Genomic DNA, 22,767 nt, shown 5'->3' on the forward strand with positions numbered 1-22,767 from the left:
ACAAAAGCATTCCCTATAAAATAATTCAAGTACTGTACATGCTTAAATCCCAACTCCAACATTAGGCTGAAAAGGGCTTTATTTGCTTACACATTTATTCTGGGAAACAAACCTGACTACATCTAACATATTAAGATTATGAATCCTGTTCATGCTCTGAAGATCAGCATCTTTCATGAACATTTTTTTTTCATAATTAACCCTGAACATTGATTACATACAAAATAGAGTGACTGTATGCAACTAGGCAAAAGCACCCCCACTGTCTTATTTTGCATTCCCCCAGACTGTCAAGATCAACACTGACATTTTGGCAATTTTGGCTAGTACAATTAATCCTTTTTCTTTTACACTTTATGGCTTAAAATATATGAGTCTCCTCTCTCTGCAAAAGCTTTAAAAGACTATGAAGTTATGATTTTCTGGAACTAAGAAGTTTTGCAAAGGTACTTGATTATTTACAATATGGAGGGTTATTTAGGTCAGAGAAGGAAACGAAAAAGTACTATAATAGGCATCACATCTGTTAACATGGCTTTCCCGATAGCTCCATTTCCATTTCTTGGCTATTCTATGAAGCAGACTTCTTTCTTCTTTGTTTACATTTTTAAAAAACGAATTTTAAAAATGTACTTAGTGCTGGTATGTTTTAACATGCCCATAATGTTTATTACAAACTGTTTCCAGGATATCTATCACTTATATGAACAATGGCATTCCACCCCTTCCTTGTAAAACAATTCTTTGCTAGTTTGGCCTGTCATACAATTGATTTTATCGGAAACTTTATCAAATAACACTATGACCAGATGTTATTATGCATCTATCCATTGAAGTGTTACTCTGACATATTCATTGTTTAAAAACAACAAATTTGATTGCCATAAATAAAAAGCTTATTGAGGTTGTGTTTTTTTTTACTTTGCAATGTTCTTATTCTGGCCCTCAAATATGTGTGGTAAACTTACATTTGGGAGTGAATTGAATCTTTTTTTTTTTTTTGCTTATATAAAATGTTTCTTTAAACACATTGTTCCCAAAAGAAGGTATGTCTTAAAAATAAATTCTTCCAAAAAAAGTAAAAAAGATTAACCTGATGGAGAAATGCAGGAATCATTATCTAGGCAAAAGCAGCTGAAGTTTTTTTTTTTTAATCCAGAAGTACAAAATAACATTCAGATGTAACTTAGGCAGAAGCCTTCCTAATTCACTGAACTCTTTGGAACATAAAGAGAGACAATCTTGTTTCTACTTTTTTCCCTCTGAAATTTCTAGACCTAGTCATATCCATCCTCATCTAAAGTCTCCCCTCTAGATTAATCCCTAAATTTTTAATAACTTATTTTTTGTTCCTAACCAATCCTCCCTTCCTGTTGAGTCTTAGATCAAGAATGAATCAATGGCATTATCAAGGGAATACTCTTTCCCAATATAAGTGGGGGTCTTTTTCTGCTCTGATCCCTCTCCACCTAATAAAATATATGTGTTTTAAAATATCAATTATACCTGAAATATATATTCTTAATTCCTAATACAAGTTCAAGTTTAAATACTATTCTAGATCTTTAACTGGTCAATATAAAGAGTTTGTTTTGTTATTTTTTCCCTTTTCTTCTTGCATCTGTTTGAATCCCCCTTTGTCTTTTATATCTGTATGTGCTTCTTTTAGTCTCCATGATTGTTCCTTTCACTCCTCAAGGGGAGTCCTCTTCAAATATGCCAGAATTTCATTCATATCCTGAACAGTAGAAATTATCTCTACATGGTTTCAAAATTATACGCTTGAAAATAATTTCCCATTTTTATCAACAATTCTGATAAAAGCTTGAATATAATTCTTTTTTGTAAGCTAGTTTGGCTAGTATCTTTAAAAAAAACTTCCCCAGTTTATTTGCTTAGGTTTGTGAACTTCCTGAATAATTTTATCTCTGGTACATTCATTAAGAAGCACAATTGTAATAGTCAGTACCGTATGTCCTTTTCCCAAAGAAAGCAAGCTAATATCCTTTCATCAGTCTCTAAGTGGTAAAGAAGTCAGAGTAAGAATGTTCTCACCCAAAATGCACTATACTTGGCTCTTCTTCGTAAAAGACATAACATGAAGAATGGATCAGCACCATAATCCATCATTCTCTTTAAATCTATAAAGGGCTTGCTAGAAGTATGACAATACAGAATGTGGCTATTAAAATAGTGCACAAACTGTCAACTGGGAAACAGATAATGCTGTGGTGATTATCTTCTGATCTCATTAATTTAATGCATATGTTCAATTAGAAATCTAAGTACGGTATCTTTGGAGCTGATGGAATTTATTTCCAAAGACAGAATAACAGAGTTGGAAGAGACCTTGGAGGTCTTCTAGTCCAACCCTCTGCTCAGGTACAAAACCTTATACTGTTTCAGACAAATGATTGTCCAAACTCTTCTTAAAAATGACCAATGTTGGAGCATTCACAACACATGACATTTCTTTCAATTATATTTTTAAATTCTGAGATTGTAGGAAAGCCATCTGACAATCTTATATGGATTTCAATGCTTATAGATACAATACACTACAATACAATACAATACAATACAATACAATACAATAGCAGAGTTGGAAGGGACCTTGGAGGTCTTCTAGTCCAACCCCCTGCCTAGGCAGGAAACCCTATACCGTTTCAGACAAATGGCTATCCAACATCTTCTTAAAGACTTCTTAAAGACAGTGTTGGGGCATTCACAACTTCTGGAGGCAAGCTGTTCCACTGATTAATTGTTCTAACTGTCAGGAAATTTCTCCTCAGTTCTAAGTTGCTTCTCTCCTTGATTAGTTTCCACCCATTGCTTCTTGCTCTACCCTTGGTGCCTTGGAGAATAGTTTGGCTCCCTCTTCTTTATGGCAAGCGGTTCAAATCTCACCGGCTCAGGGTTGACTCAGCCTTCCATCCTTCCGAGGTGGGTAAAATGAGGACCCAGACTGTGGGGGCGATATGCTGACTCTGTAAACCGCTTAGAGAGGGCTGAAAGCCCTATGAAGCGGTATATAAGTCTTACTGCTATTGCTATTGCTATTGGCAAGCCCTGAGATATTGGAACATTGCTATCATGTCTCCCCTAGTCCTTCTTTCTATTAAACTAGACATACCCTGTTCCTGCAACCGTTCTTCTATATGTTTTAATCTCCAGTCCCCTAATCATCTTTGTTCATAGTATCATCTCTTCTCTGATCAAAGAATCATCTCTTCTCTGCACTCTTTCTAGAGTCTCCACATCTTTTCTACATTGTGGTGAGCAAAACTGAATGCAGTATTACAAGTGTGGCCTTACCAAGATGTTGAGATGCCTATAAGATATATACTCATATACGGTATAGCACTGCAAATTCATACACTAGTTCTAGAATGTCCTAGTAATATTTTCTCACAGTTCAATCCATTTAATCAGAGCCTGCAGCAAGAAAACCTATTTCACCATACACGGCTACTTATATGAATACTGAAAGAAAAATGTCTAAGATAATTCAGTCCCAGCATCAGGAATATGCTATCAAAAAGAAATTAAGTTAGCTATTTATAAAAATCAAACACAATTAAGAAGATAAAAGATATGGTACTTACAGGCTACATTTATTTAATCTGTAAAATTTGTGTCTGGCCACACACATCCTCCACACATATTTTGCTGTTTCCATATCTTCCTGTCAAACAGAAAAGATACATATGAAACAAACCAGGTTCTTGGGTGGACCCAGCATAAAGGTCATGCACAACAGAGACAAGCAAAATCCCACCATGTACACATGTCTACCGTCTCTAGAGATACTTTATTTATGTTTCCCACATAAGAACAATAAAATGCAACAAGCTCAAAACCAATTCAAGCCATATACCACAGGTAGAACACTATTATCACAAAGTTTTTATTGGGCTTCATCAGAATTCATTACAAAATAGTTATTTTATCTGTGAGAGTTACTTCACACACAGATAGGAATAATGGCTATCAAAACAGGAAACAGATGCAGGCTCTTCTTCTTTCTTTACAAAATAAGCATGTACCTTTTATCATATAAATGTAGGATTATGATAAACCATATTTTAAAAATGCAATGAATGATAAAATTGTTAAAAAAATATAAAAGATAGCAATATTTCACTATCAATAATGCTATATTAGCCAAACACAGAGAGAAATAATAGCAAATCATGTTTTGCCATAACCACACCTATTATCTGTTTTTTGGAAAAATTTATTTATTTATTTTTATTTACTTTATAAATAAAGAGGAAAAAATAGACCAAAACGTAGAAAAAATATGGTACTATCTATATCTTTGAATAAAGCAGAATTATTTCATTATAAAAATCTGGCTTGGAAACATTCTTTTAAAGAACATACGGGCAGTGCCCTGGAGTTCTCCTGAGAGAGATGTAAATAAGTATATTACATTTTAATTCACTGAATGCTATGGTGACGAAGTGCAGAACATATGACAGTGATGTATATGTGTATGTGCATGTATATGTATATTGATAGGGAGAATATATGAAGATAATTGTTCCTGTCCAAATATGTTGGCTGCTAATAGATTATATAACATGCTAATAGCAAGATAGTATAAAAAATTAAGTGACCGTCACCCTTCAGATACACCAACTTTCTCTCCCACATATAGACAGACTCATATATTATACACAGGCATATCTATATATACTCTCATTTATAGAGAATCTGATTTCTTCCTCATATCACAATTGTTTAAAATGTATCAAAATAAAAACTCACAGTTTGGAACTGGATTGTCTCTTCTTTATTGGCTAATTCTAACGCAAAAAAAGATTTGTTGTGGGTCATATTAGCAATGTCATGCCACCTGCATATGAAAAGAGTAAAGACAAAAATTTAAGCATCCATAACTTTCACATAATTATGTTGTAGTTCCCTGTGTAAAAAATATATTGATTTGCTATTATTACACATTTGCAGAAGTTGTTAGCTCCCTGCCATATTTCAACTTTGAAGCTATAATCAAAGCTATAATCATTCAGTTGCTTGCTTTTGTTTTAGTCTCAAACACCATCTCAGGTCAGGGGCAAAGATCTTATACACCAGTCCTACATAATTACAAACACTGAAGAAGGATCATCATTTGCTACTCTTCCATTTCTTCCTGGTCAGCAACTAGAGGTGGCAAAATCCAAAGCTAGTAGCCTGAAACCAGAAACAATGGTTTCCACTGCCAACTACTACTACTACTGGGAAATAAGTGCCTCTGATTCATTACAATCTAAGGGTAGGAAAACTGATGTACGATTTGAATCAGGAGGGTGCTGCTGCAAATGCCATTTGAATCCTAGAGTTTGCAGTGACTGATTTTATTTATTACTAAAGACTTTTGTATTAGTAAATTTATTGTATCACAGCTGTATCCTCCAATCTCTCTTTGTGAGTCCTTTAAGTTAGGTATTGATGTGGACAAAATAGGAATGTGGGAGGAAAAAAGCAGACAAGAGTTAGAAGTGCTTGGAACCTTCTTCCTTCTGTGCTCTTCCTGAGACTTTCTCAGGCAGGGATTCCCTGATTTCAGGAAGAGCTTCTCATTGAAGGCAACGGATTTAAAGTCAAACTTACCCCTTGAATTTGGAACCCTATCTACTAACTTGGAAGGGGGAAACAAGCAATCACTTTCTATGACCAAAAGTTAAGAGATTGCACACTAAATAATCCTTACAGTGGTTACTGAAAGATAAACAATAATTTCATAGCACAGATTAGACTCTGAAGAAGCAGGATAGGAAGAGTCTTGGTGCTTTTGAATCTTAATGTTGGAGAAGATCCCAAAGAAAACTGTGGACAGCAAAGGAAACAAACAAATCAACCCAGAGTTCTTACTTGACATCCAGGTTACCCTACTTCAGACACATTATGTGAAGAACTAGCTCTCTGGAGAAAGGCTCTAATGCTGGGAAAGGTGGAGGGAAAGAGAAATGGACGATCAGCAGCAAGGCGGATAGACTCACTTACACTGGTGTTGAGTGCATTGTTGAAAGACCTGAAATACCAGCTTAGGCACAGATTATTATGGAGGAAATCTATTTATGTGACTTGATGGCATGTCAATTAATCACAGTACAGGTCTCATTAGTTGTGTGACTACAGCTTTATATCCTGTATGGCTTTAGGACAGGCAACACGTACTTACTTAGCTCTAATACCCAGAGATTGTTATTATGAAACATCACACTTTTCCTCTTATTTGGAGGAAAAAACTCACCTAAATATTACAGGAGGCCGACCATTTTTATGCTTGACAAAAATTCCATCAAGACAAGCTCCAATGAATATGTCACTTCCTTGGCTATCCTAGATAATGATAATGAAAAAATAAGTTGTTAATGTTAGTACAGCAACTATTCAGCCACGACAAGATAAAAAATTAAATTATATTGCAAAAATGATATGCCAACATGTTAACCTGATTATCTAATCAAAAAGAGATCATGTATCTTGAAGATATTATTGAGGAGAATGCTTCCTAGAATAAGGAAATAACTTTGTTTCCTTATACATAACTTCTCCTAAAATTCCTTAAATAATTAATGCTTTCAACATTCAATTATTACAAAAGTATTATTCTTATCAGAGTAGTTTATCAAAGACGTAAATAACATTAAATGATTAACCAATAATCCTGCCAAATAATAAATAGAAAAATTAATTAAAAGGTAATTTTAAAAAATAATATGCACAATCCCTGCAGGATTACACAAGAGTTCTAGAAACCAATTATTGGACACTTCAGATTGCACACTGTGCATGCCCAGAAATAGTAGTTGCCATTTTTGCATACCAAAACATTGGTCATCCTCCTAAGCATAATATTGGAATGATATATCTTACCTGGGGATGTCTTTCCAATATGACATCCCAAAAACACAGATCTATCTGCCAAGCTGAATTGATATATTTTTAATTGTCATCTAAATGAAGACAGCTTTTGGTCATCCGTATTTCCCTTTGAAGATACTTCCTTAATTGAATACTACCATTGAAAAGATTCAGCACACTGTAAACCAAATCAATTTATGGGGCTACTGGGAAGTCTTCTGTAGTATGATTTTACAGCCCCAGAGAAGTTCATGGTAGCCTGAGCTGTGGTAGCTGTGCTTAGAATGCAGAATTGCAGGCTAATTCTGCTGACTGCTAGCAGTTCAATTCTCACTGGCTCGCGGTCAACTCAGCTTTCCATCCTTCCGAGGTCAGTAAATTGAGGATTGTTGGAGGCAATATGCTGACTCTGTAAAACACCTAGAGAGGGCTTTTAAGCACTATGAAGCCATATATAATTGTTATTGATAAATGGTATTTTAATATTGGGATTCTCATTTATTTGGATTTTACAGACTAATGTCAGCACCTCAAATGCAACTATGGAACCTTCTGGAAATGAGTGCAATGTTTTCAGGACCAATGTTGTGCAATCTCATTCACCAATCAGAGACTTATGCTTTGTACAACTGCAGCTTCCATGCTGTCTTCAAAGATAGCCCAGAAAAGGAAATTATAGTAATCTAAATCTGAAGTTATTAGAGGATGAAGGATAGATGACTGAGGCCAGACTACTCTAGTCCAGAAGAGTTGTACCCTGCAACCAGCAAAAATTAGTCTTATCTTTTCATTACCACTGAGACCAATGATGCCTTTAGTGACAATTGGGAATTGAGATTAGTCCCCAAACAATGAACACGTTCCTCAGAGGATACGCTACCTACTTCAGAATAAGTCACCTACTTAATACCTGGGCCTGAGAACACATTATCTAAGTTTAGCTTCAGCTTGTTTGCCCTCATCTAGTACATTACTACTTTCAGGAAGATCCTGCACAGCTTCTTCTAATTGTAAATTGCACACTGATGACACAAAATTGTCAATGTGCTGAACTCATTTTGTTTATATATTTGAAATCCTGCCTTTTAGTTTTACTAGATATAGAATATGATTTTTATATGTTACAAGACTATGCTTGCTATATTTATTGGTTAACATAAAATTCAGAATATTTTCAGTATAAATTTATTGCATTCCAACTAGAATCTCCAATCCTATTTCTGGATTGACATCTAGGTGTTTCTGCTAAAGGTTTTAACAAAAAACATTATCAGGGTTATAACAAGATGAAAGGATACTTTTTTAAAAGAAAATTTAAAATGCAATAGGGAACTTAATTATCATATTTGTACAACATTGACTGATACAGGCCTTCAGTGAAGTTAACTTTTACCTTAGCAGGGTAGGTCTCTTCACCATAACCTTCCATTCTCTCAACTTCTTGCATATATAACATCTCTGCATCAGGTGGTGTGAGGCCCCTTCAAAAGAAGAAAAGAAAAAATTGCCTAACTAGTTTCTTTGAACACTTAGTTTCTGTCTGTATCAGCAATACTCTTTAGAAAGTATATCACTTAAAGTTTACATACATAAATTGCTTCAAAAATGTGGTTTTTCTCTACAATAAAGCAGATCAGCAAAGACTCAGATGTATATGTACAAACACACACATGCACACACAGTAGTTCACCATATCTTATGACCTCAGACCACTGAGTTATTCTACAATTCAATGTATTCTGCAAATTCAAAAAAATTAAGCTGATTCAGTAAAGAGCTTAAATGAATTTTGTGGTTTGCTTTATATAAAGTCAATAGCCTACAAACAAGGAAATCACAATAGTGTCTTATTTAAATCCAACCTTAAAATAACAGACAAAGTACAAAATATTACAAGGAGCAAAAATGATATTTGCATTTTCAGGTCTCTTGAAAATCTATCATAAGCAGAATTTAATAGATCTGTTGCAGATTCCAAACATAGGGCCACTGTAAAGAAAAGGTTGTGCCGCTAAAAACTATAGTTAATGATTCTGAGGCATCCATTCTCCATATTGAAACAGTTTGTAATACAATATTATTAAAGCAAAACTGTTTCCCTTTAAACCAGAATTGATTATTATTATTTATCATGTCTTTCTAATCAATGGAAAGTATTAAATTTTTACAACTATTAATAAACGGGGTTTTCAGTAGCAGTCTAAGAGTCACAGGAAAGATTAAATCCCCTACATTCATTTGTCAGGATCTCAGTTTAAAATACATGTTAAACCTACTGTAAGCTTACAGCATTTTTGATGTAGTTATTACTTCAAAAGAATGATAAATAGATTCACCAGATTTCAATCACTGGGTCAGAAGGAGGACTTTGTGTTAACACAGCTGATTTCTGTTTACATAGGAACTAAATTTCTCATCATCAATCCTAATTTAAACAATTCCCTATTTTATAGCAACAATTCAGTATGCAATCATCCGGCAACTTTCAGACTTGACGTAATGTCATAAATTCAGAACCAATACCTATATTTTTGATGGAGTAATGCCACTTTCTGAGTTGCTTCTTCTAATATCTTCTCATCTTGCAACCAGCCCTTAAAAATGGAAAACAAAGCATTGTGCTTATTCCTCTATCCATTGTTGACATCCTAAACTCTTTTTGTTGTAAGATGTTGTTTAAAAATATGAACATATACTACTCCATCTGCCCTTCTTTCAGTTATTCATATACAGTATGTATGTCATCAAACCAATATACTCATAGCAACTTATATAAGAACAATAATTAAAACATTCACAGTTGAATGTTGAAATGTCCACAGAATGAAAAAATGTCCACAGCAAGTATTCATGGTACCCATATAAACAATAATATTTAATCTGATTTATATAAACATGCACAAAATGATAAATTTATATCCATTGTTTGAAAGATGCCTAATAATTTTTTTATTTTCCCATATGGGAAATTTAAAGAAATTCAGATGGGATCCATATTGAATAGTTTGATCTGTGTTAAACTATCTTAAACTATCTTTCACATTGCAAATGTTCCAAATCATGGATTTATAGATGTATGTATGTAGGTAGGTAGGTAGGTGTCTCTCTCTCTCTCACACACACACATACACACACACACAGGAGGTTTTTAACAAACTTGCTATATGTATATATGTCTGTGTGTGAATATTTGAATTTAAAACAAAAAAGTGATATATGATTGTTTTTCACAATTACAACCATTATAGCACCCTCATGGTCAAATGATTCACTTAACAACTGTGTTATTAACTTAACAAATGTTCCAAGAAATATCATAAAATGAACACGGTTCACTTAACAGTTGTCTTGCTTAGTAACAGAAATTTTGGGCTCAATTGTGGTCGTAAATTGAAGACTATCTGTATCAACATGCAGGACTGATTTTATTTTTTAAAATTTGTCTTTTAAATATCTCCAAGCATGAGAGAAAGGCAAGAGAAACTTAATCATCCTTACCACAGGAAACAAGGCAAATCTCTGTAGAAATTCTTGGGATTCATATTGGTCATAATCCCCAAAATCAGCTGAGGAATTAAAACAAAACAGGCAGAAATGAAATACTTAACATACAATTCTGTTGGAAAGTAATTCTGTTAATAACAAAGCATTATTTGGCAGATGAGCAATAGGCCACAAATAATTATTGCATGCATAGAGAAAATTCCTATCCAAGCTCCCAGAAGTCATATAAACAACACAAATGGATATATTACAACTTCCTGTTTTCTTACCTAGAAACAGAAGTTAGAAAGCTAAATTATTTCATGATATACAAATGCAATTAAGTAATTATTTACTGAATCACTATGATTTAAGAGTTAGCTGGGGTAAATACAAAAGGCAGAATGTTTGACACAAATTATGGTGATGCATTTCTTCTATCGCATTGACAAAATTATCATTCTATATAGCACAATATTGCTCTCAGCATGTAAAGTATAACAGAAAGTAAAATGAATATTCATGGCTCCCCAATCTCATGCCAATAATTCATCTTTTTTTGCCAATCTCTTCTATAATATAAAATATCCATGCAAAAATATTACTGGTTAATAGAAATCTTCATACATCCAACATTTCAAAGATCAGAATTAGGGTATATTTGCAACATCATCATTATCATCATCATCATCATCACCATCATCATCATCATCATCATCATCATTATTATTGCTGCTGCTGCTGCTGCTGCTGCTACGACGACAACGACGACGACGATTAAAATTATGTGAGGTACTAGGTGACTGAGCGGCTTGAGAACACACAGTTCTCAAACTAAAGCCCACTGACTCACAGCAGAGATAACCACTAGATGGTAGCAAAGAGATACAAAAAGGATTCTATAATCTGACACCTAGTGGTCATCAAGATTTTTGCAGACCAGGTGGGAAATGTCTTATTTATTTATTCACTCATACAAGTATTTTTGCTGCTTCAGTCAAGTAAATATAAGCATCCTACAAAACTATATAACAACAACAAAAAAACATACAGAAAAAAACATAGTTACATAAACATGTATATTTCACTCAATAATAACAATAAAAGAACAATAAAGAATGCCCACAAGTCAGGGGTGAAATGTTCTGAAGTCTGTTATCAGTTTGCTTTGAGCAAGCATGCGTGTGACAAATGCACGCTTCGCAGGCACTAAGAAGCTAAAGGTAAGTAGAACAGCAAGGGGGAAAACATGTTATTCAAGCAGTGATACAAATTCCTTCCTCCTAAATAAGCTAAACATGATTGCAAGTGTGAAAATTACCTTGAACAGCTAAGCCAGCAAGATGAATTGCTTGTTCAAACGTGCAAGGTATGTTTCCATCCAAGATGTCTTTCTTTAGTTGTAGGTAATACTGGTATCTATGGGGGAAAATGTTTTTTCACATGCCTCCGATTCATGAAAATGCATATAGTCAAAAACAGTATGTGATGTATATGTACATACCTATATGCCTATACAAAGATGCCTTTAATTCTCTAGCACTATAAATAATTTAGATTGTAAGCAAATTGGGGACTGACATTATCTGTTTTGCTGATATAATTCTATGGAACAAGAAGCACATATAACACTTTCAATGTATAGGAAAAAACAGAGTTATATAAATAAAATAAATAATATTACATAAGCTGATATATGCATATGATATTATATATGGTAGGCCAGGCATTGTAATTTAGTAGAGGAGTATGTGGAGAAATTCCAGATTCAATCCATAGTTTTTCCATTTAAAAAAATCAAGCAGCAGATAATAAGAAAAATCAGCATATGAGATTCCAGAGAACTACTGTCCAAGTTAGTAATTTTGGAATCAGCAGCGTGACTTTGCAGAAGTCAACTTCCCTTGTATCTAAATAATAAATAAACAAGTGGAAATATTAAGGTAATGATCCCCATCTGATATTAAATCCTTAATTCACATACAAGGATCTCAGTTCAGCAATTTCTTTCTCTATTCGGAGATCCTCATTTGTCCACATATTCCCTTTTTTTCTGATGTCATTACACTTCTAAGTTACAAATTAGCCTACATTACCATTTCTTTCTTTGTACTTCAATTTTTAAGCCTTATCTAATTCCATCCTTTATTAAAATTTATCTCTTGGAGAAGAAGCGTCACTTAAAACCATTAGTATACTATTAAATTCTTCCAACAAATTCAGAGTTCATGTCTGGGCTTGAACAAAGTAGAGAAAATAGTCTTTGTTACACATGGCCTACTATTCTATAAAATTGTTAAATAATATAAACTGATGAAGGATATCCCAGATTTGGTGCTGAAGTCTCTTCAACATACAGTATGTTAGTTAGAAAAAATAATAACTCCTATAGATTTGGTTACTTGTATCATATTTACTAGCAACTAGACAATTCATGGCCTGTTGCGTAATCCTTCAGAGATATTTATTTACTAATTTATTAATGCATTCCTAACCTCATGCCCTCATTCACACCCACACACTTCTCTAACTCGCACCGCACTACTGTGCAACCTCCTTAAGCAACAGGGCACCTTTTACAAACCTCACCCAACCTCCGTACACTATGATGTCTCTTGCATATCTCCCCAACCAATATGGCACCTCTTACACAGAATATACTTCCCAAGTTGAATGGCACTTTTCACACACCCTCTCTGACCCATATAGTGCCACCTCCGTGCAGCCATTCATTCCTTTCCCAGTGGTGGGATTCAAATTTTTTTACTATCGGTTCTGTGGGCATGACTTTGTGGGTGTGGCATGGCTTTGTGGGCATGACAGGGCTTTGTGGGTGTGGCATAGCTTTGTGAGCTTGGCAGGGGAAGGATCTCCATTCCTTCCCCACTCCAGGTAAAGGTTACTGCAAAATCCCCATTTCCTCTCAATCAGCTGGGACTCAGGAGGCAGATAAAAGATGGTGGCGGGGTCAGTCAGAGATAGTATTTACTCAAAAATTCTGCTACTGGTTCTCCAGAACTGGTTAGAACCTGCTGAATGCCACCTCTGTCCCTTCCCCACCTGGCAGTAGCCACTTACTTATCTGCTGGCCTGGGACTTCAGACTACCTGGCAGCTTCCCCATAAGCCTTTCTTTTGAAAAGCTAGCAGGGAGCACTGGAAATAACACTATGGCATGGCAGTGCTAAAAAGGCTACAACTTTTCCAAATTTCAAGTCCACAGGAATAATGGGTCCCAGATTTAAACATTAAACATTCTGTAATTTAGCCCATTTGAAACACCTTCATTCAAACATTGCTGCCTGATGCCACAGTGTTTCACCCAATTGAATGTTACAAACGGACATAAATGTTTTAGTAGCATATAGATAATTTCCTACAAACAATGATCATCTCTCACATTGATCAGTAGGAATAGCAGCCCACTTCTTCATGGTAAATTGCTTCAATTCAATCAGACTTCCAAGATTTTTTAGCGTGAACTGTGTGCACATCAAATCACATGATGGATGACTATGCTTGTGAAACAGAGACTTCAAATCGTAGTACTCTTTGTTAACTCAGATGAACCCCCTTTCTCCTTTTATGAAAGGAGCATCCATGAAATTGTTACTGTTCAGTAATGCAAAACTTAACAAAAAAAAATTCAAATGCTTGTTTACATTCAATATTTGACACTTCTAAGTAAATCTGACTCTGGATTCTTACTTTGTCCCATGCGGTGTAAACCAGTGCATCCCAAACGGTGCCATCTCAGTGTATTTTCTCCTATTTTCTAGGACAAAAAGTAACTAAGAACTTCAACATCAAATCTGAGACTTCACTCAGCAGCTTAGTAGGGTAACAGCTTTTATTACCTTCCAAAGGAAATCTACTCGTGCTTATCTGAGCTAAAATCCATTCTCCACGAAATAAATAATATATTAATCAGAAAGATTTTTGCTCAGATCCAGGAGGACTAATCCATAGTAAAGATATATGGAAACAATTGGTATCAAATTCAATAGGGTCATGTAAAATTTAATTACTTTATATTTAGAATTATTCTATGCAAGCTTACAAGATTCACCTGGTAATTTCTTGCTGAAGTTGAGAGACAGAAGGCACATAAAACACCACACCAAAGAATACAGTTGGCTCCAATGCATATTTATCCAGTTGCTTTTTGAGAGGCTTATCCAAGTCTATCCACCTGCGCTGGTTCTGCTTGTTGAAATACCAAAGGCTAAAATAGGTAATCTAAAAGGAAAATATGAAAAGGAACTGTGTTACATGTTTAAAAAAATGAAAGAAGGTATATCACAAATAGTAGAAATTGCCATTTTAATCTTTCATATACAATAAACAAGTGTAAGAAATCAGCATAGAATAAAGTATAGCTTTAATTCATATTTACATATGCAGCATAATCATCATGTAAAACAAATCAGCTCAAATACAGATCTTTATCATTTCAAAAAAGTCCCTTTAAAAAAATCCTTGTCTTTACAAAATAGACATGGTACATATTCGTTTCTCTCTATAGCAATGTAGAATTATAAAAGAAAAAGTATCAGTTTTGGATGCTTAGATAATTCATCAGGAGTTTCCACATAAATAAAATATGCTCTCTCCGGGACACATGCATAGCTGCAATTGTATGTTTTGCTTCAGGTGCTCTAATTGCATTTAAGAATCCTGCAGTGTGAAGTATATTAAAAGGCAATAACATTTTAATCATGTCTAAACAAACTGCTAACATTAGCAGAAGACATATACCAGTCCTACAGAAAGCTGACATAACTCTAGAAATATTTTAAGCATTCAAGAATAATGCTGTTGTAAGATTTCTTAATTTTAACAAGTTACTCTTCATTCAATTTCCAGGAAGTAAATCAACTGTAGACATATTTTTACATAATTATGTTCCATTAATTGCAATTTTTCTTATCTGCTCAACAAATGGCATAGATGTTTAGTCTAAGAATACTGGTGGTGGGAATGCTTAAGAATGGATTGAACTAGCAAAATACATGAACACAGGAAAAAAAACATGGAAAAGCTAGTAGTACAATGTTATTTATTCCTTAAGGAAATATACTCTGGTTTCTCTTCAGATCGTATAAATCTTAAGGAAATATGTCAAAATAACAGAATAACAGAGTTAGAAGAGACCAGTCTAGTCCAACCTTCTCCTTAATCAGGAGAAATCAACCATATACCACTTCAGACAATTTGTTGTCCAATCTCTTCTTTAAAGCCACCACTATTGGGAGCGCCCATATTTTCTTGAGGCAAGTCATTAATTGTTCTTCTTAGTTCTAGGTCTTTCAAAACCAAGAATAAATGTATATAATATTTTGAAAAACAGGCATGCTTCTTAGCATTCTGCTAATCTATAAAGTTAATGAATATTTTGCATATAGAACTTCACCAACCAGTATACTTAAGTCCTGTTGAAATGAATTCACAATTTAACCAAACCTAAAATGGGCAAAACATCATACCACAGCTATGTAAACAATTAGCTCATGTAAATCACCACCTCATTGCCAATAATATGATTGTATAACTTCAGGTGCTCTAATTGACATGAATGTTCCTCCTCCAACAAAGAAAGTATATGAAAAATCCTCTTGCCTCATGACACTAACAGCTAGTTTGTTATCAAGATCTGTGTGCAATCCTTCTTCCACTTCAAAATTTTCTATTGACATAAGTAGTTCAGTAATGAGCGTGAAAGGATTAAGATTTATGGCTCTCCACTTAATGTTGAAACTATAACTGTGTCAAACTTTTTTCGTGGTTACTTCAAAATAGTTACTTCAAGAAACAATCTCAGAGTTCTGAGAAATATGTTTATTGGAAGGAAGGTTAAAAAATATAACCCCAAAATTCCAATGATTACTTTCAAGCGAGATACTCACATAAAGGCAGTTGAAACAGGAAAAGTGCTTGTTCATTTTTTCATGTTTGTTTCAATGCAATGGGCTGAAAACCAGCCTCTTCCATGAAAATCAGCATGTGTTTCCTGTTTTAATACTGCAGACTCTTTATCAGTACGAGAAGTAACTCTCACAAATTCTTTAGTATTCCTCATAATTGGCAATGGCTAGCTGGAGGTACTAGGAACTGTACTTTAATCACTGCTCTGTCAAGTGGGTAAAAGGAATGATGTTGATATCTGCCTTATGTTTATATCTTTCTTGTACACACATTTTTAGTTGGCAACATTCATGAACAGATTTAAGGAGTGGGGGGATGCCAAAATATTTTGGAGTACAAGGTCATTACCAGAATTTACTCCCAATCAACATAGACAGGCATTTCTCCAGACAGAATAGGAAAGTGGTCTCACACGGCTTCAATGTGGATCCATGGAGATCTAGCCATGGAAGCCCAAGCTGACTGTGCTCATGGCTGGATCACTGTTAGGAAGATGCCATAGAAGGGCTCTGGCACAATGCTGCAGGGATTATATGGAATACCTTATATAGCATGCACAGCTGGGACCAAATCACTGCCAGTTTGTCCCACTCTGCTTGGATGGGTCAGGATCTCACATAGCTGTTGCTGTAAAGAACAGATATTGTTCCAAGGTAAGGGAGGGGAGAAGAGAGGAGAATAGCTACCTTGAAAGAACAACATAAATTTCAGGAGTTGTACAGACTGGCAGGCTGATCCTTTCCATTGAGTGGTATGGTTCTGAATTTAGTTACTTTTTTCAGTTCAAATGGAAAGTGTTTGCTTTTTGTGCCAGTTTTTGTCTCTAGACAACTGTCTGGAAAGTCTTTATAGTTTTCTTGGCAATATTTCAGAAGTGGTTTGCCATTGGCTGCTTCCTAGGGCTGAGAGAGAGTGACTGGTCCAAGATTACCCAGCTGGCTCCATGCCTAAGGCAGGACTAGAATTCTATCTCTCTTGGTTTCTAGCATGATGCCTTAACTATTACACCACACTGATCCTGTTTTATTAGGTGGCAGGATTCTATAATTGTTTCATTTGCTATACAGATTGAAAATTACTGAGGACAGGTGCATTTCTTCTCACTTGGATTCCTTCATCATTTTGGGACATGATGGTGTTGCAAAGTTTGCAAACCCAACTTAATCTGTAACTTTCTACACTCTATTTGACTTCACTTACATCTCTTTTGAATTCAGTTAAATGGTATGCAGTATCATCAGTATCACTAAGTGAACCATGCCTGAGCTTACATTTTTTGCTCAGTGAAATTGCATGCTGGTTGCAAAGCATGTGAATGGCGATGTGATTGATGGACCCTGCAATGGTCATAAAAGGTTGAAGGTTGAAGACTGGTTGAAGAGTTATTTCTTCAGCACTACTGTAGCTTTGAATTGTCACACAAGGCAAACTTTACATAAACATAAAAAAAAGGAACACCAGGTTCTGGACAAATGTTAAGAGGTAATAATTGTAGGAAACAAGCACTAAAGTATATATTTACATATAGCACAATATTGTACCTACTCATTCTTTGAAAATAGTATTAAGACTGTTACAATGGATTTATTGAACCTTGATAACTAAGACACTAGAACTAGATTGATATTTTAAGTTATGTTTCTTGAAACTGGGAACATAAAATATTTCCAAGTATGGTTAAGATATTTTCACCCCATCTAGACAGCTGAAACCACATAACAAATTGCTTCACAAAAGTAATGCAAAACACCAGCTGCTGAGGATTGACTCAAGCAGCCTCAGATGAAGGAGGATTAGCAAAGACAAGGCAAGGGGGGGAAACCTCAATTCCTACAACTAGCTTTTAAGTTCAAATGACCACAGGAATCTGTTTATCTTTCAGTACCAATTATCATGTGATGTACTGTAGTCCTAGCATTCTAGAAGCAAGCATTTATGATTGCGTAATGCAAATTACTTTAACCATTAGTTCAAAAATGTCAGGACTCAGTGGCTCGCTTACTTATAAGGCTATTAACTTTTCCAACTAATTAGAAACATGTAGCATGGGATATAAATAATCCACGGTACTGGGCCTGCTAGAAATATCTGATCCCAGAAAATATTTTTAAATCTCCTAATAAACACTTGTAATAAAATAAACCACACAGACAAAAATGAATTTTCTTGACTAATTTATGAACTATTTTTTTATTAACTTGAACTTTTTATTAAAGTTCAAAACAGAGAATACAAATCTAGAAATAGGAGATATAACCATACAATAGAATGTGTTAGTTAAACTCCTCTTCATATTTCAAATGTTGTTTTGAAGTGAAATTTTAACTGGTACCTAGAAATACTAAGATTTGCAAGTTCATATTATATATATTTATGTGCCAAGGCAAGAGACCATCTCGACATCCCCATATAAATCATGATTTAAATTACATCCTCTTTACTGATAAACATGATTTATATTTCTTATTTCATTTCTAGTATGTCATTCATTGGAATGGATTCAAAGATATGAGTACTATAATCAAAATAAAACAAACAATCCTCCATCAAACTGGGTTGTAACAAAATCTATAAATTGCAGACAAATGCTATAAAATCATTTCAAATGTTTAAGTAAATAAATGTATCTTAGTATTACCACAGAAAATGTTTTCCTTTTCTTTCCTTGATGGCCCTTTATGGGCCACAAAACACCCATTCCAAGGCCATAGTGATTCCAAACAATCATTAGGTCATAAATTGAGGACTGTCTTCATAATATATTATATTTTTGTTTTTAAAAAAGGTGGGGATGTGCAACTATTCAAAGCAGAGCAGAAACTCTCTTCCAGTCAGAGAATGCAATATTTTAGTTATAAGCTAAACAAGATCAACTTGCATGAATACTATCACAAAATGTTTGGGATTTTTCACTAACAGAAATCTATATTCAAACCCATTAGCATGCATGAAATGGCAGAAAAATGGCAGAATGTCAAACATTTTGTCAGTGAGATAGAATGTTTGTAGACCAGGTTTTTTTTTCAACCTCAGCAACTTTTAAGATATGTGGATTAAATTCCCAGAATCCACCAATTGGTCAATTCTGGAAGTCTACACATCTACAAAGGTGCTGAGGTTGAGAAACACTGATGTAGGCCTCTACAGCTATCCTTCTATCTTTCATTATTGGTCTTTTGTATAAAAGAATAGCTCAAGTAGACAAAGATGGGAAGGGTGAACTTTCACTCCTTCTGTCAGTCAGGTCTTTAGTTCAGTGTTTTCATCAAGGTTTAAATCATAGATAATCGTCGTTTTATCAGTTGGCGTTCTGGAATTAAAGAGTAGGGTTTTGGGAGTGATCATCATTGATGTCATGTTGACTTCCTTAGTTAGGCTGCAACCTGAAAGAAAGAGAAGCCGCTGGACAACTTGTCCTGTTTGTAGCTTTCCCTGCTTACTTCAAGTATTTCAATGTTCATTCCAAGGACATTATCCATGCCACTACTGTCTTCCATTTTCTATACATCTTCCAAGGGGGCTCCTAAAACTTCAGTATAGTGTCTTCCCGTTTGTCATAAAGTGATATGTTAATCCAGCTGCAGTTGTCAATGATGGTTTAAGAAACAGTATTATGTGTGAAGCTATGTAGTGTATTTGTTTCAAACAGATCAAGACTTAACAGAATGTGTAAACCTAGTTATTAAGTCATGAAATTTACTGAATGACCTTAAGGCAAAGTTTCTCCTTCAGGCTAATTTATCTTGTATTTTAAAGGTAAGCTTTCCTAAACTCCTTAGGATAAAGTAGAAATAAAATGTAATTTAAGAACAAATCCCCTCAAACAGGCAAAATATCGGGTCGTAGTAGAAAACTAGACAACCCATAACTTGTTGGGTCATTGTTTCAGAGATATTTCCTTACAGTGACATCAACAATGGCAAAAGCTTCTAATGCACTGCTTTCACTGGAAAAGATTTTAAGAATTCAGGAATATGTTCAGAGATGTATCTGCCTTGAAAGTAAAGCATGCTGAACTGTATAGCACAGTCAATCATCAGGAGTTGTACACAGGAAATATTTAATGACATTTTGTATTAGCATAAAATGTTTTATTATAATTTTATGTCATAAAATGTTTTATAAAATGTACCAAATTACCATTTTATGGGAATCATGGATTCTAGATTTTGGACAATTCTGTAAGCCCATTTGAAATAGTTTAGTTCAGGAATTGCTGATTTATGGTATATAGTTTCACCTAGTTCAAGGTTACAGACACAAGAGTTTCGTGTATAGATACTGAACTGGAAAGTTTTCTTCAGAAACATCCAAGACTTGGAAGATGATCAAAATGTTTTTCGAATGTAGTGAAGGAGAGTGATTAAAACCAAAAACTTGTTAAAATGAACTTAGTTAGATGACAGACATATTTTCTGTTTGCAATATTCTAAGGAATGTTGCTTACATGTTTGCATGGTGCCTATTTCCCTTGCCTGTCCATACTTTTTTTCCAAAACAATCTCTGCGAGAATGCTTACTGAGGTGGAGGATGGGAATCCTTTAAAATTTTGTAGTCTGGTTTTAAAACCATAATCTGATTTTTAACAGGATAACAATTAAGACTATTGTACTAGAATTTGTGAGGTTCAAATTCAAATCCCCACTAAAACAATAAACTCACAATGGCCTAGCACCATCTTTTAGTCCAATGTTATATTATTCTGATACAGCAGAGCTACCTAACAATCATGAATGCTAAACTGAGCTGCTTGGGGAAAAAACATAGGAACGTAAAGAATTATTAACCTGTCCAATGGAAAATATGGATAACTTCTACAGTAGATTCAGATCAGTGGTGGGTTCCAGATCCATTGCAACCGTACCGGCGTGGGCCCAGTGTCCTCCATATGAACGTGCATGCGTGAGCAGCGCGCGTATGCATCTTACCATCCAGCGAGCCTTTGCGATACTCCAGCTGCTTGGTGGAGCGTAGCACAGGCGCCGTACGTGCTGTGAACGTGCGCAGAAGCACCAAAGAGTTTAAAGACAGATAAGGAGCCCGGGCAGGTGGGTGGGAGCACCATACTGGAATTCCAGAGCACCATACTGGAATGGTACCCGGTGCTCCGAATAGCACTGGTACGCCCGTACTGGGGCATACCGCCTGCAATCCACCACTGATTCAGATTGCCCTCCAATTTCACCATGTATTGAACAAGGCTGCCTAAGATTCATTTTTTCCAATATGGAAAACATTTCTATGCAGGGAAAGCTTCCTGTCTGGAGATCAATAGTATTTATTTTCCCATATACAGTTGATCCGGTTCCACGTATTAGTTTGTAACAAAATTCTTGTTCCCTACCAAGGAACTCCTGCTCAGCCTTTTAAAGAGAACTAAATGAGATCTTTTATTTTTGAGTCAGCATAATTTCTTCCTGGACAATCTAAGAATGAAGGAACAATGAAAAGTCCTGTTCTTAATTTAAGAATTGAAAGTCATCCAGGCTTCTACTTTATTATCCAAGAAATGAACATCAAACTCAGATATGTCTAAATTAGCTAATTAGCTAATGAAAAATAATTTACTGGAAAACAAGAGAGAGATAACTCTAATATTTACTCTTATAAAAATAAAAGATGTTCAGAGGCAAATAAAGCTAATGAGCCACACTTGTTGTATTGAATGCATTTGGTGTTATCAACATCAGTCTGTAATCTGTTCAGAATGGGAGCTGAATATGCTGAAAAAAATATAGCTGACTTATTGGTTGGAAAACTGAATGGGATACTAATTGGATACTAGTGCAACATTTTGTCAAATTGTAGATTAATAATTATTTACTAATAACAACAAGGCTTTTTAATGAACTCAGGACAATACAAACAACCATGTCAGAGACATTCAGAGTGTAAATATGAAGCAGAATCTTGATAGATATACAGTATATTATAATTACTACACAGGTAATGTCTCTAGGCATTAATTCAATAAAATGTCTGTTGCTAGAGATAAGAATATGTTTGTTTCTATTTCTCTACTTGTTTTTCATATTGTCTGTTCGTAGACTGTAACCTTACTACTGCAGGCAATCTAAGTATAATCTCTCAGGTATTTATAGCACAATCCGTTCTTAGTGAAGATTCTTTACAGCTTTTGCTACACGCTATATGCAGGCACCCTTGTAGAGATATTTTTTAATTTGCACGATCCAATTTTGTTTATGTGAATGCTTTATTTATTTATTCAATTTATATAGCTGCTGCCCATCTCAATCCAATTGACTCTGGACAGCGAACAATATCAAAACCATATATTAATGCTGGGGAAGCCATTGTGCAGAAAGATGATGGAGGAACTCTACCTCACTGTCTGAATACCTGCTTTGTTTTCTATATAAAATATCAGATTCAAATTCCTGCTACTTTCAGTCAAAAATAATCGTGTGACAGGTAACAAGACTGCTGTTTGTTCAATACACTTGAATAACTACATATTGTAGG

At 34.8% G+C, this 22,767-nt stretch overlaps 1 protein-coding gene across 2 annotated transcripts in view; it reads right to left on the bottom strand.

Moving 5' to 3' along the window:
• The window catches only part of PTPN21 (protein tyrosine phosphatase non-receptor type 21), a 53,746-nt gene that overhangs the window by 20,793 nt on the left and 10,186 nt on the right, over window positions 1-22,767 (bottom strand). For both annotated transcript variants that reach the window (XM_032232735.1, XM_032232727.1), the window contains exons 3-10: window positions 14,428-14,597; window positions 11,681-11,778; window positions 10,375-10,442; window positions 9,400-9,470; window positions 8,270-8,357; window positions 6,263-6,351; window positions 4,774-4,861; window positions 3,606-3,685 (exon numbers count right to left, since the gene is read on the bottom strand). In XM_032232735.1, coding sequence (XP_032088626.1) covers window positions 3,606-3,685; window positions 4,774-4,861; window positions 6,263-6,351; window positions 8,270-8,357; window positions 9,400-9,470; window positions 10,375-10,442; window positions 11,681-11,778; window positions 14,428-14,597 — 752 coding nt within the window. The remainder of the gene's footprint in view (window positions 1-3,605; window positions 3,686-4,773; window positions 4,862-6,262; window positions 6,352-8,269; window positions 8,358-9,399; window positions 9,471-10,374; window positions 10,443-11,680; window positions 11,779-14,427; window positions 14,598-22,767) is intronic.

The sequence above is a fragment of the Thamnophis elegans genome, chromosome 1, assembly GCF_009769535.1.
Source record: "Thamnophis elegans isolate rThaEle1 chromosome 1, rThaEle1.pri, whole genome shotgun sequence".
NCBI classification, from domain to species: domain Eukaryota; kingdom Metazoa; phylum Chordata; class Lepidosauria; order Squamata; family Colubridae; genus Thamnophis; species Thamnophis elegans.